Below are 15,290 nucleotides of genomic sequence, written 5' to 3'. Positions count from 1 at the left end.
GTGTCTGCACACCAAACTGGATACAACTAGATAGGCAATATTTTCTGCTTACTCTGTGCTCACATCTGAGTATTTTGAGTTTACCCATACTCATTAACACTGACCAAACATTCCATAGAAAGGGTCCAGCTGTAACAAGGATAAGGAAGGAAGCCCTCAAGAACATCTCATTTAGAGAGTAGAAGAAGGCTTCTTTACATATAAGAAATAAAAAAAAATTTTGCTAGAATATAATTTAGACAGGATATTAAATACAGTTGCAAAAAATAGCTGCTCACAGGCTGTGTACTTAGCTATTATGTCAGCTTGGCTCAGATAAATTCAGACATCTTCTGATTTACACTTTGGATGCACAAATGTTTACTGGGCTAATCACTATACTGACTCATCACCTTAAAATTAAAAATGTAAGGAGATGAAACTTCATCTTTTAAAATCTGTTGGCACATTGTTTTGAAGGTTTGTCCTGCACAATCTTGCTGTTGGCCAGCACCAAGGACCACCTAGGAGAGCCTAAGCAGTGGTGTTGAGGAACAGGGCAATGGGGCCAGGAGCACGGCAGGGACAGGTCCTCACAGATACTATAGGGGAAGCAAATGAGAGGAAGATGAGGAGGAAGAGCAGGATAGAGGACTGGCCAAGGGTTGCGAGGAATGGCACTTTCAGAGGGCAGGTTTTAACAGCCAGTTTGGCTTGTTAATATGGATATACCCTCTCCTCTGCAGCTCTTGTCAGTCTAACCTGACCATGATTTATTCTCTCAGAGATAGTTTCACTCCCTTATGAAGTAAGTCCCCTCAAAAAGAAGGAAAGAATATTGGGTTTTTTTCTTTCCCTGAAAGAAGTTTAAAATTTACCAAAGTTAATGATGATTTTGATCCTCTTTCCTGGCAGAAACTCATTTACTGTTACTGAATAAAATACATCTGGGTTGGCCATCCAGCATTACACCTGCACTGCCAAAGGGAAGGAAAAATAATCTTCACAGACAATGTGAATAGCTCAGATTTAGCTCCAGGTTACACAGACTTGGGTTCTTTTGCACAGACTTGGGGAGAGAGACACAGGAGTCTCAAAATGACATAACAAGCTAGAAAAGAATTTCCAAAGTAGAAAGTATGATATTTTGAGCACACAGTACTGCTCATCCAATAATTGTCTGATGGAAGATCATCACTCCTCTCCAAAAAAACTCCATGACTGATGTCAATATATAAAACAAGAGTGAGGTCTCTCTTCTTTGTAGTTACTCTGTCACAGAGTCACAGAGAGGCCGTGGTTGGAGGGGACTTGAGGAGGTCCTGGCTCAGGCACAGCCACCTAGACCTGGCTGCCCAGGGCTTTGGATATGGTTGTAATATTTCTGCATTTGCAGTGTTATTCCACTTGAGACTGCATTCCTCATATTCCTCACACAGTTACTTACGAGCACAATACCCAAGGTAATTGTAGAGGTATCTATAGGTGTAACACTTGTCTGGAACAGTAAAGATGGTCTCCTGAGCTTGTACTGCCTGCTGAGCTGAGGTCCCCAGACAAAACCTGTGTGTCTTTCTGAGTAGAGGGTAAGAATGAGCAGGGAATGGGAAGCTGACCTGCAATCTTTTTGCTACAACACCACTGAGAATATTTCACATGCATTTTTGCAGCAGCTGATCAACCTTTGCCTTTGCACATTTTTGCCCTAAACCTGTGCTTCCAGTAGGGTTGGAAGTGACAACTGCTCTAATCTTTGAGGATAGGCTTAGGTTTTTTATCAAATAAAAAACCCCATTTGTCCATCCCCAAAACTGGAAGCATCACAGTTTCATCTTTTGGAGACATGCTTTCATTCCCATTTTGATGAAAACTGGCTCCCTACCTGCAGACAAGGAGAAGCAGCATGATTTAATGGAGTTTCTGGCAAATCTCACAGATATAATGATGCAATGTTAATGATATAGTGATATGTTAATAAAATAAGCTTCATTACTGTACAGCAGCAGATAGTAATGTAAACACAGCATGAACAGGTCACAACTTGTTTGGGAGCTGTGCCCATGGAGCCAAGATTTCAATTCATGGTTGTGCCTGTGTACTGGCTGCAGGTGAGTGATAAACACCTTTTAGACAAGGTCTCCCATGCACACACGTGCTAATAAGCACATCTTTTGTATTTTGCATTTATAAGGAATACATATACAAATATGGAGGAAGCAGAACATAACTGCTGGGCAATCAAAGTAGTGCCAATATGCTGTTAATCTTAAAGGCATTACTCTCTTCATTCTGACCCAATGAATTGCAGCATGAACTCAAGATCTGCTCAGTTGGCCAGAGCATGGTGCAAGTATGATCAAGGCTGGGGCTTCAATCCCCATATGGGCCATTCACTTAAGAGTTGCACTTGATCCCTCTGAGTCCCTTTCAACACTGAATATTCTGTGATCTGTGTCTTAGAATTTACTCCACGGCATCAATCGCCTCTGGATTTTGCATTAACACATATCTATATTTCTATAGAAAAATAAATTTGTACATATATTTCATAAAATTATAAATATTTTTAAGATATACTTATGTTAAAAAATTGATATATTTAAAAATGCTTGTCCTTGTAAATATGATCGCATTATTATATAAAGCCTCATTAAACATGATTCTTAATTCAATATCTTAAATGATGAAAAAAATTACTTTTGAAGGACCATCGTTGATAGCTATAGGATATAATATAGGAGATAACCAAAGAATTAAAGAAAAGAAAAAAATCTTTATTCTGAAATAATATGTAATTTTAAATTATTATTCTATACAATACTATATGGTGTCACATTATACTGTCTCTCAAAATTCTGAAAAATAAACCAGCCCTTCCTGAATGTCATAATATTTAATTGAAAGTTTTCAGGTATACTTTATTTCTTAACACCCAAGAGGATTTAAAAATTATAATCTTTTGAATACCTCACTATGACATCCACCAAATTCTGTATTTTATTTTTAATTATATAAACTTGTAATTTAAATCAATACACTAAAAACATTTAACTACGTAAAACAAATTGTGTCTAGTTGAACTGTAGGTTTAACCTTTGCTACATGAAAGACAGTACAGAGTTTTAGCTTTCACAATAGTGTTCAGCTCACAGTGACAACCATGGGCAGCACTGCATCAGCCAAAGCTCACAGCACAGCTCTAAGTAACTTATCTTTTTTATCTAGAATTTGACTCATGCTGGAGGATAAACCATTGCAATAATGCCATAATGATGTGCAGTTAACCACTACACACAATTAATTTTTATGGTATTTCATTCTGCAATAAATCTATTTATAAGTGTTATAATAAAAAAAATTGAAGGTGTATTCTTTTGCCTTGCCCTAAAATTTTGGGACTAGATTTTCACCTGGTAATGATAATTTTATAGCTTCTATTCATTTTTTTCTTCGTGTATTTGAGGAAATCAAGTTTACTATAAATTTTTGGAAAGAAAGCTAAGGAACAACAACAAAAAAGCAAACATATATATCTATATATATATCTACAGATATATATATATATCTCATCACTAGTGAGAAATTATATGGTCAATGCCATATGTTTCAAAAGCTGTCTACTATATGATAAGCATTGTAAAATAAAACGTGCTTGAAGTTGCTTTCTGAGCCTTTAGAGTGACCATTTTCAAGAACTGTGGCTATTTCTGGATGTTGATTTGTTTTCATTTTTGTTTTTCTGCAGCTGCAGGGGATAATTGCTGCTCTTTAATGAAACCTTAGATGTGCTCATAAATCATCAATGCACAGAAAATCTCATAGCAACTACTACACAAGTCTCAAAAAACTCGTGGGAACTAGCATTCTATGGAAGCATAAGAAACTGTGAAATTTTGGGAAACTACAGAGATATCATTTGTGGAAACAGAGGCTACTGTCTTTTATATCATCAGATGTGAACTTCACTCCTTTCTTGATCACCTTGGAGAAATATCCAAGATGTTAGTCAGAGGCAAGAAGCCCTTCTCAGAATAAAAAATAAAAAAAAAATTAAAAAATAAAATAAAATTTTAAAAGTGTGATTTTATTCACAGAAGTACCAAGGATCCTAAATGGAAAAGGAATCTTTTAAGGATCTAATTTTGCCATGGACTGGACGAGCCACAGCTCTCATTACCCTCACTACAAGACTACTCGGCACCTCATACCACTGAATTCTGCTGCTGTTTTAGTCTTCAGGTCTTTGGAGCAGATCCATAAACTCTCCTCCTTATTTCAAAATGTTACAACAGGATGTAATTAAGTACAATTAACAAGGAGGTCAAATGGTCATCTGATAAACACTGGTCCAAACAGGCAGCTTGAAAGGTCAGGGCTGCTAAAGCCACATAGTATTGACGGGAAAGAATATTATGATTTAAGGGGGAAAAAATTCCAGTGACTAAAACTGAAGAGATTTACATGCTTTCTATATTACATACACAAAGCCATGCACACAGACTGATATGCATGCACATATGACTCAGAAAGACACAAACCTATATTCTGAGAACAAGAGCTAAGCTAGCCAGGCTTCCTCTCTTTACACCAGAACAAATCTCAGTTTGGGTGCTTAAATTCCAGCCTCTTTTTCATTTTCATTATTTTGTAAACTGTGTTTTAAGAAGAGCAAACTTGTTGCCATTATAGAAGAGCCTTTTTTAGCCCTTTCTAAAATAACATTTGAGATCACCATGATGAAATGCAAGGTGTTGTGAGGCTTTTAGAAGCCAAGTATTTTACGGAGCACACAGCCAGAGTAAAACAAGCCTTCACAAGAAGAAAGCTGTAACAGTACTCTGCAACTTCAAAGAATAACAATGCACAGAAGAGAAAATGAACACAGCAGTATTTGCCCATCCTCATTTTATGGACTGGAAAACAAGGGCATACTGTTTTCATTCTCTGTCTGAGGCTCTTTAAGATTTTCTTATTAGGTTGCTCTGACATTTCACTCTCTGACTTGGCTGGGGGTGGGACTGACTCACTGCAATATTTAATTTTCATGTATGAGGCAGCAAGGTAACCTGGTCAGGAGCAGCAGATTAACCTTTGGGATCACTGGCATGTTATGACTTGTAGGTTTTGACAAATATTCCAGCTGAGCTAACCTTGGGAACAACCTTCCCAGAGCTATGTTCCACCATCATAAATCACCCCAAAGACCTACAGCTGTTAGGTGGTTGTACACTAGATTTGCTCCCATAGAGATATCATCCACACTACTGTTCTCCTACTCTTTCAATTTCTCAGCTAGTGTACTTGAAAAGTGTGCCACCAGAATCCCATGGCTCGAGGCGCCAGATACCATCAGATACCATCTGCCCACTGCTCCAAAATCAGAGTCCCTGATCATTCAGTGTCCCTGCTCCTTCTTTTTCTGAGGCCTAGAACAAAACAGAACACACATTTTTTCCAGAATTTTGTTTTGTCAGAACAGAATTTAACACCTCTACATCCAAAAATGATGCCATTCACAATTGAAAAAGTCCAATACAATGAATTTTTGAAATTATTTTGCAGTATCTTAAAGCTGCATACCCTGTGTGTATTTCCCCTCCATTTAAAAAAAATTAATGTTTTAAATGGATATGCCTAGCCAAATTGCCCTCAATTTACAATAATTACTCTGGAATAGGGGTACAACTTCACCAGATCATATGAATTTAACTTCATTAATTTGACTACACTCAAATACCTGTGAATTAAAACAACAATAATTTCGTTTAATTGACCCAGTCAACAAAGGGATATAGTTACAGAATCATTGAAGCTGGAATAGACCTTAAGGTTCTTATGGAGTCTGAATAGGTAATATTGTTAAGCCAGATAAGGATAAACCTTACAGAACTCAGTTGTTCAAATTTCTTCCTCATCTTGATTCTCCTTGAAAAAGAATTATGTGGAATTTTGCTTCTGCAAAGTCACTGGTTATTACCTACAAATACATCTCATGAACCAGCACTAGCTGTTCTGGTTAGTTTTCTAGGTTCTGACTTATTAATAATTTTTACCTCAGTTTGCCGTGAATTATAGTGGGGAAAAAAGTAGAACCACATTTTGGTGAGGAACCACACATGCCTCATATACCACATGTGTATTAAGTGGTATAGTAGTGGTTAATAAAGCCAGGTTCTTGATCCATTGCACCAGAATAATTGCTCAAAAAGAGCTGGGAACGAAACACTTAAATTCGCCTCTTGGAGCATCTCTCAATAACTGGGAAAATTCTGAGTGGAGGGCTGAGCTATAAAATCTTTCCTTTTCTACTTATGTTACCGTCATGTTCTGTATAGAAACAAATTCATAAGTCAGTACAAAACACAAACTAGCTCTTGCTTGGTGTACCCCACCCACAAACTTAAATAATGTAGTTGTCAGGGTTGACAAGTTCTGCCTGCTGTAGCATTTCTGTGTTTTATAGGAAATTTTAACCAGGGGTGTTATTTTAAGAGATGAGCAAATGGGGAAACCCCATGGCCTAGCCAATAAATATGAACTTTAGGTGCAATGGAGCACTCATAAATATGACTCAGAACAAGGGGATTCATTGTTTCTCCTGACCCCTCTTAGCTGCTCCTCTGATCTCAACCTCTGTGTGCGTCATGGCAGCCCTCATCCTTTAACCTGCGGTTTTTAAAAGCAGCTTCTAAGTTATTTACGGCTGCAAATGTTAGTAGCCTGTCTGTGTACTCCCGGCACACACATACCGAAGGGTGGGGGGAGCTGCGTTTTGTTTTGCAAGGATGAAAAGTTTTGCCAGGGAAGTCAAGTGCCTGGGGAGGCTGAGGTAGCTGCTCTGCCACAAGGCATTCAGAAGAAAAGAGCTCCCTTTGCCTTCAAGGCTTACTCAGAGAAGAAACCCATACCTGTGCTAATTTTGCCTTTCATTTGTACATTTTCTATCTTTATCACGCTCTTTGCTCTTTCTCCATCTGCGTTCACCTTCTCCCTACCATGACGAACTCCCACTTTTGTAATTCTTCTGGCATGGGAACGCTCTCAGTGCTGCACCATCACGCTCCATGTGAGGCCCAGAGGAGCAGGACTAAGTCTTCCAGCAATTCCTGCAGAGGCTGTTTCTCTGTTGTGAGCCTTTCCCGTGCCCAGCAGCTCTGTATCCAGCCCTGCACACTGGCTGTTGCCTACTGAGAGGAGGGATGTCCTCCTTCTAAAGCCCAGCCTGTGCTTTGCCGTTTTTCCCTCATGCCTGCTCTCATTCCTTCCCTCTCCATCTCCTGCACTGTCGCCTGGTCTCACCACTTCTCAGCCTTTAATCCTGTCTACAGCCAAATGCCACTGACATAAAACTAAAGTTCAGTGACCCCGCCTAGGCAGCAGGGGTTAGAGACAAGGGAAAGGACAAGGAGAAGAGGATAGGGAAAAGTGTGGGAAATAATTATAAAGTCTGGTAGCAGCCAGAGCTCTCCTGAAGCCCTGGGGAGCCTTTCTTTAGCTGGAGGCTGCAATTGGCACTTCATAAACTGTTCATTCTCAGCTATGTGGAAACACCAGACAACACCTAGAATGATCAGACTGCAATCAATCAATTTTTTTCCAAATTCTATTAGTTTGTGGGCCTATGAAAGCAAGCTGAAAGGAACTGCCGTGGCTAAAAAGAAAAGAAAACGAACTGCCCCTGTCATAATTACCCCCATAACTCAGGCAGTAAGTAGGCAGGTAGCCACAGTAAAATTCTTTGTATAATTTAACATTCAGAGAAAATAATAACAGGAGCAGTAAGTGTAGGAGATGACACAGATGCCAAAGTTGTCCAGTTAGCTAAGAAAACAACCCAGAGTTTAGGGAAAGCACTGAGAAGCTCTCCATCCAACCCATGGCAGGATTCCTCCCCTAATACTCCATACAGAGATGTCTCCACAAGCCTGCCCCTTTCTCTTTCATGGTTAGCCAGAGTCACTGCCAGATTGTGTTTTCCTGGGAAAATATGCACTGTACAATACATACAATCCCCAAAACCCCACCCAAAGTCTGTGTTTAGTCTGGAAAGGAACACTTTCTAAAGAAGAAGCGGAACTGGGTCAGCCGTTCTTCCCAATGGGAAAAATATTAATAATAATATATATTTTTATATATCCATACATATATATAGCTTTTCACCATGCACGTCTAACCATCTGCTAAATCAGTTTCTCTTCAGTTATCTGCAAATTCTTTCAAACCTGTCGGCAAGGAGAGTCAGACAGTTTTATACCCCAGTTAATGGAGAGCTTGACATTTTTTTGGCTGCGTAGATACAATAATTTACTTGGATTTAAAGTGTTAACTTTGGCAAAAAAATTAATTGACAGTTATAAAAACATTATTTTGTTAGATGATATTTATGGATCACACAAACCTATTTTGAGGTAGAGCTATATAGTTCTTAAGATTCATGTAACTTGAGAGATTTCAAAGGAAATATAAAATATTTCAATATAAAACAACAAATGTAATGTAATTCAAAAAAGGGGATATGGAGAATATTTCCAGCTAAAAATTGAAAGCAATTTCTAAAAACCTGCTCTGTCATTGCACAAAAATTGGTTAAAACTTTAATGAATTGTAAGTATTGGATGAGAATTTTTAGCTCGTCATCCTGTGAGTAAAGTCCTTTCGTTCTAGAAACAAATAAAATTATTTTCAAAGAGTTGTCTTAATATTTATTCTGATCATAGAAAATTATTTCATAATTCATAGTTATTTCTAATGCCTGACTGTACTAGGTCACAAGAAATTCATTGTGTTCACTGACTGGGTGACAAAACTTTAATAAAGGGGAAAAAAGTCTTAGGATTTCAAGATGCCAAGTGATGTCTACTGAGGATGAAAATTAAGTGAGACTTGCTTCATCCAATTTGCTCTAAATGTTATGTAAAAGAGTGAAAAACAGCACCTTAATGACTTGGGTTTGCCATTGAATAAAAGTTTCACAAATGTTTTCTCATTTTTTCTCAGTATTTATCCAATTCCACAAGTAAAGGCATGGAGTCTATCTGTTATTTAACAAGTTTTATCTCTGCAATAGCATCCTTCTGTTCAAGGCAAGATAATAGTGCTCTTTCCATCACTTCAGCTAAGGCTGTGTCAATATTTTCATTAGAAGCCTGCATTTATACACTAAAACTGTACTGCAGCCAAAGAAATTCACGTACGGTTAAAATTAAGACAGCAACATCTGAAATCCTGTGGAAAAGAAAGAAAGTGTGCTCATTCCTAAGCTTGAGGAGAGAAGTTAATGATCTTGAGGCCTTTTTGCATGTATCCTTCAAACCCCTTCCTCAGCTCCTGGCATTTTATGGCTTAGCACTCCATATTCCTAGCTGATGATATGTTAGCTGTGAGTGGAAGGTTGTAGAAACTGAATTAGTTTAATTTAAGAAACGAGCTACTATGCATGCTCAGAGTCTGATTGCAGTAAGGAATCCTTTCTTTTTTATGTGTAACAAAAATATATTTGTACAGGTATTTGGTGTGGATTGATGTACTATACATTTCTCAAAGTAGCTGTAAAATTTGTTCTATGCCATGTTAGCATTCTCCAATGAACACAATGGGCTAAAATATTTTGAATTTATGTATTTGCTTAATGATTCAGGTTTTAAAGAAGAATATCATCGGTAAAACTGTGTTCAAAGTTGGGACAGAGAAGCTGGAGAAATATGAACAGTCCTCTGTGCCTCAGACAAAATTTCCATTGATTTCAGTGTCTGGTGTAAGAACTGAACACAGCACATGCGGTTTCAAAATTATTCTAAGATTGTGGAATCATTCACATTGTCTGTGAAGAAGAAAAAATGTCTTTCTGGGGTGTACCGGTTACTTTAAAAATCTCAGTCATTATTGTATCCTTCTTAGCACATGTATGTCAGGGTCACAAAATTTTATTGTGGTCTTCACATTCAAGGTTTTGAAATTAATTGTATCTGCTAAAAAAGAAAACATAACAGAAAACCACAAAAGCAGATATATATCTACTATTTTATGGAAGGTTCATATCAATTAACAGGAAAATATGAAGAAAGCAAACAGACTTGCTTAGCAAATGAAACAATCTTTTAAGAGAAAAATTTACAGATGTGTTGTAAAAAAAAAAGAAAATACAGACCATTTGAATGGCATGAGAAAGAACACCTTAAGTATAGCGGATTTAATGATCACTTTAATAACAATAGAGAAATCAGTGTTTGAAATGTTTAAATGTAGTTTACAAAAGTGGTGCTGTTTTTCCAAGCCTCATCCATGTAGATCTATTTTATTTAATCTCCCTCTTTTTGAAAGAGGTGAAGAGTGGGAACACTAACATTTATCTTTAAAAAGTCTTTCCTTAACTAAATTTTGAGTGAGCAAAAAGTGAGTTGGACTGCATAAGTATTATTTGCCTGTTCTCTGGGGAATGGGGTATCCTATATATGTCATTTTGGGAGACCAGCCAAAAAGAAGATGCCAGAACTCTAAAGAGTTGGGGCTTTGCAACAATATAATAAAATATTATAATAGAGTAAAAAACACCCAGTCAGGAAAACAAAGTTCTGAATTTGAAGGTGATATAATCAGATCTTTGAAAACCCCAGTGTGTTTAGTGGAGGATTTATTCTTTGACTGCTGGACCAAACCCAATTAACTCCTCTGTTACACTCATCAATATTTATGGCGAGTTGCCAACGCACACAGTCTTATAGAAAACACAGGACAAGACATAGTCTCTGTCTTCTTATATCTTTCAAAAAAGAAAGAGATGGAAATTCTGATATAAATTCCAGTAGAAAGAGCAGGTGTTTACAATTTTAACTTCAGGAGAAATAAATGCATTCTTACTTTTCTCCCTGGTTGCTTGACAGAATTATGATTGCAGTTCCCTTGATAATTATTTTCTAAATTTGTTTTTCAAAGTGAGGTATTTGCAGCTCCAGTAGGCTGGGGTTTTAATCAGAGTAAGCACATAAGTTTAAATTTTTATTCTTTAATATAAAATTATTTGCTTTTGTCTATTTTTTCTTTACTTTTTAATCTTATTCAGTCTTATCAATTCTTATGCTTGATAATTTCTATCCAACATCTCAGCTACATATTTCTTGTTTCAATGTATACATCTTAAATTGTTATAACTGGTACAACTATATACAAAAGTTTCAATTTAAAATATCATGATGATTAATAGAGATTCATAATTACACATTATGTAATTAATGGTGTGCAAGTATGAGCATGGTCAATACTATTTTCAGAGCGGATTTATTTGATGCAAGTTGACTGGGGCTTCAATTTTAAATCCATTTGAGTTATTACTGTGCTGCATCAGCATTTATTGATTTTAAGGTACAGCATTAGCATTCACTTATCACTGCATATTTTTCCCCATTCTCCATTAAAAGAGCTTGCCCTCATCTGTCACAATCTCATACTGCATAAATCATATAAAATGGTTACTTGTTTCCATGATTTATTTCATTTTTATGTTAATTATACTGAAACATAGGATTGTTTAATAAAAATGTTGAAGCTAATCTATATTGGTCATCAATATTTTTTACGCATTTTACACTGTGGAATGTGTGATATATCACAATATCCAACTTGTATGGAAGGATATTTAAAGTGAATTAGGATTTAAACTAACTTAGAGCTGAGACACATTTAAATTTTACAGATGCCAAATTAAACCTGATATTTACACAGTATTTTGTTATAAGCGAATGGTGTCTATTAATATTAATCACTAGAAAAATACAGCATCTCAGCCCCAGTTTTCAGTTTTGAAACATAAGATGAGCTTTAGCTTTTCAGAATTACTTTCTTAAGGCATCACTGGCAACCCAAGAAAATAAGATAAATATTGGAAAATTCCTCCCCAAGGTAAGACACTCAGTGGAAACTTGAGTTCTTCCAGAGAAGGTTTTTGTCTGGGAACGCACAGTGGGATCAGCCTAGGACATATCTGACACTGAAACTTCAAAGATTTCTTCTCATTCACTGCAAGAAGTCCTATTGTAATCAAAGACATTTCTGAAATCAAAGGCGAGTCCCATGTAAATAGTCTTCAGGGACACTGATGGAATGGTCCCTGATATATTTACAGAGGGTGCTTCTCAGGACACACATGGAAAAGTTTTGCAGGATCGATGCCTTGACTAATGCTAAGGATGAGAGAATTTCCGATTTTTCTGTATAATTTTGCTGGTTTAAATTCAGCTGACTCCAGATACTCCGGGTAAATCAAGGCACACAATGTTAATTTAAAAGCAATACATGAGCAATTTGTTTCTTAATGATAAGAAGCACATATTCAAAAACCAGATTCCGTTTCTTTCCTAACCTGCTATTTCCTGAGCAAAAACAACAAGCAAAGGTATTTAGAGGTGTGGACATCTGTTACTCCTAAGGAAAAAGATCTCAGGCTTGAACACCTCCTTGTCAGCCAAATAATTAATGAGAAGTGATTTTGTTATTATGACAAATAAACTCTAGAGTGTTACTTTCCTAGAATTTTAGTATTTGGAGTATTAATATTTACTAAAAACCTGGTAGACATAAAAAGTACAGGATGTGTGTGATAAAATGAGGGTATTTTGGAACATGTGCCGCTGTTAAAAAGTTTCTACAGAAAGTTTTACTCTGGAAAACAAGAGTTCATCAGAATTCGTACCAGTTTATTGTGAAACTTTAAGTTTTTAATTAAATCTCTTGCTATTCAGGTCCAATGAGAAGTAGCTTTTTTAGCCAAATTTATCAGTCCTGCAGCATTTCAAATACTTATAAAAATACTAAATGGATTTCATGAATTATTTTCAGCTTTCTAGATAAGATTTAAGTTGCATTTTAGTAAAGAAATCTGTAACTGCTTTTTTTCCTACAATGTAACTGGCAAGCATGTTTATTATACTCAGAAGCCAATATAATTTAGTTTTATCGGGTTTTGTATCTGAATTTATAAAATTTTCAAAGCCATTCTTTGCTTGCATGTTTCTGGTGTTTAATACTCTACTTGTCATTTAATTTATTTATGACAGAGAAAATAAGAACCATTGTAGATTCTGAGCAGCATAGCAGTATAATAAAACACAGCCTGTTGCTATTAAATAGAAATAACAAAGGAACAGCAACAGATTATTTAAAATCCAGCCATCCAACTGAAAAGATAATAAAACTCTGACTCTGAACAACAGAAAAAACCCGCACTAAATAACCTAAGAATATTTTTTTTTATGGTTTAACTTTTCCATTTTCATACCTTTCTAGGCTTTAAAATATTAACCACTGACTTTGTTCATGTGTAAGCTTTAAGGAAAACACTGAGGGAAATAACTGAGCAACAGGCATAAGTGTTTGATTTTTAGAGATTTAAAAAAAAGGAGTTAGTTGGCCTAAGGCTAGAATTTTCATTACATCAATGAAAGAAAGAAAACAGAAGCCAGCAGAGGGAAGTTATAGAAACTGACTTTATATAAACAGTGAGAAAAATCTTTTTCCATGGCCACCTACAATGTAGCTACTTTACCATCCGTATGATTTTTCTTTCACCAGTGGCACAGCAGCCTGGGCCCAATCCTGCTGTTTCAGAACAGGTTACAGTTCAGCCGAGAGGTTTGCCCTTCACAAGAGCACGCTAGCAGTTTGTCAGAGAGAGCAAAAACAAAAAACATTTCCACGTACCTAAATTGACAAAGCTCATGACCATGTCAGCATCATTCAGAAAGTTGGTGTCGTGCAGGCTGGCTAAGGGAGGATTCTGTGTGGTCAGGGGGGTCATGCGAGATAATTGTATTCTCCGCGAATATCCATTTGGAGAGGCAGGGTATCCTTTTCGTATCCCTCTGCTCTCCCCTGCCATTGATCCCTTCAGTGAATAATCCAGCTCCTCAGAATCCTCTTCATTTGTCATGGCATTATACAGGTCCAGCATGAAGAGGGGTGCAGAAGAAGCCTGCTTTCCTGGTGAAAATGGTCTGGGTCTGTGAGGTAAACCCAGGATAGAGAGAATCTCTCTCTGAATCTCCCTTCTCTCATGGTTCCGCAGCCTCCTGTAAATAAAACTCGAATGGACATGATTGTCTCCTAAACCTCCCTGTGCGTGACCCACCAGAACCCAGCAATTCCAGAGCAAGCCCACGAAAGCTTTGAGCGCAGTTAGGTTCATCTTTGAAAAGAAAAAGAACAAGGAAAAAAAAAAAAAAAACAACAACTTTTCTCCTACTTGTTCTGAGTTCCTATGAGGTCTGCTTTCCCAGTAGTTGAAAAACAAAATTTACCTATTCTTCATGTCAATGTCATCTCTAAACGTAACATCGTAACATCTTTGATGATTCCTCTCCCCCCACCCTGTTTAAATATTATGGAATGTGTCAGGTTGCAGTTATTTCTAAGAAAGCTGAAATTCAGACTTCCAATTTTCCACTGTTGTTATCGTTTTTTCTGCATTTATGGAGCAGAAGACCAGTATTTTGTCAGCTGACCTAGGCATTCCTATATAAACCTTAGATAACCGGGTCTTTGGTGGGGAGCTGTATTAGCAAGAGATGTTCTTCTGACACATTGTAGTTCCCAGAGTTATCTTCCCTCGTTATTCTGAGTTCTTCGTACACCTTGTGCTCTTCCCAAGATAAAATCCTGAGTCACAGATTTGTCTTGATCTGTACCTTGGTGGTGTAACACATATTTGTCCAGCAGCCTGGAGATAACTTTAACATCTTTTGAATCGCTTGAGTGTAAAGTAATTCTAAAGCATGTACTAATCAAATTAATGTGTTGCCATGAATTTACTTGCAAAAAATAACCTTCTGTAAATCCATTCAACCCTTTTCAGCTTCTGAACTGTTATTTCCAACTGTAGCAGGCACAAATATAACAGCTCTCTTCAAGAGAGATCTAAAGACTAATGTAAGCACAACCCTGCTGGGAAAGAAGAGGCTTCTCATTGTAATTTGAAACGGGTATAGCAAAAAAGTCCTTAACCCTTCTCTTGCCAGATAGAGCTTTAAACCTCTCCCCCGGCTCTCCAATTTACAGTAATATACCTAATTTTGGCTATTGTCTGTTTTCTTCATAACAGCTTGCACAATCAATTTTAACTTTAACAATTTTAGGATATATAGATGGCATAATACAGAAGCTCTTGTGAGTCTCCTTATGAGTCTCTGGTTTAGTAAACCTGAGTAGGAAACTCTCATAACAGACTAAAATAGAATCTCACTAATTCAAGAGAAGTATGTTTTAGGCAAATTTAGCAAACAAAGGTGACCTTTTTAATAAACTCTGTAGGAAATTTTGTCAGT

At 36.9% G+C, this 15,290-nt stretch overlaps 1 protein-coding gene across 2 annotated transcripts in view; it reads right to left on the bottom strand.

The window, feature by feature from the left end:
• Window positions 1-14,903, bottom strand: part of BMP5 (bone morphogenetic protein 5) — a 57,531-nt gene extending 42,628 nt beyond the window's left edge. Inside the window, exons 1-2 of one of the 2 annotated variants that reach the window (XM_014869477.2) lie at window positions 14,655-14,902; window positions 13,672-14,039 (exon numbers count right to left, since the gene is read on the bottom strand). In XM_014869477.2, coding sequence (XP_014724963.1) covers window positions 13,672-13,921 — 250 coding nt within the window. In that variant the 5' untranslated portion in view covers window positions 13,922-14,039; window positions 14,655-14,902. Of the gene's footprint in view, window positions 1-13,671 lie in introns of both variants that reach the window. The other variant, XM_014869475.2, reaches the window with a different exon arrangement.
• Between the last annotated feature and the right edge of the window lie 387 nt (window positions 14,904-15,290).

This window comes from Sturnus vulgaris, chromosome 3, assembly GCF_052056855.1.
Source record: "Sturnus vulgaris isolate bStuVul1 chromosome 3, bStuVul1.hap1, whole genome shotgun sequence".
NCBI classification, from domain to species: domain Eukaryota; kingdom Metazoa; phylum Chordata; class Aves; order Passeriformes; family Sturnidae; genus Sturnus; species Sturnus vulgaris.
Note: the sequence above shows the minus strand (reverse complement) of the source record. Positions and strands in the feature narration are given on the sequence as shown.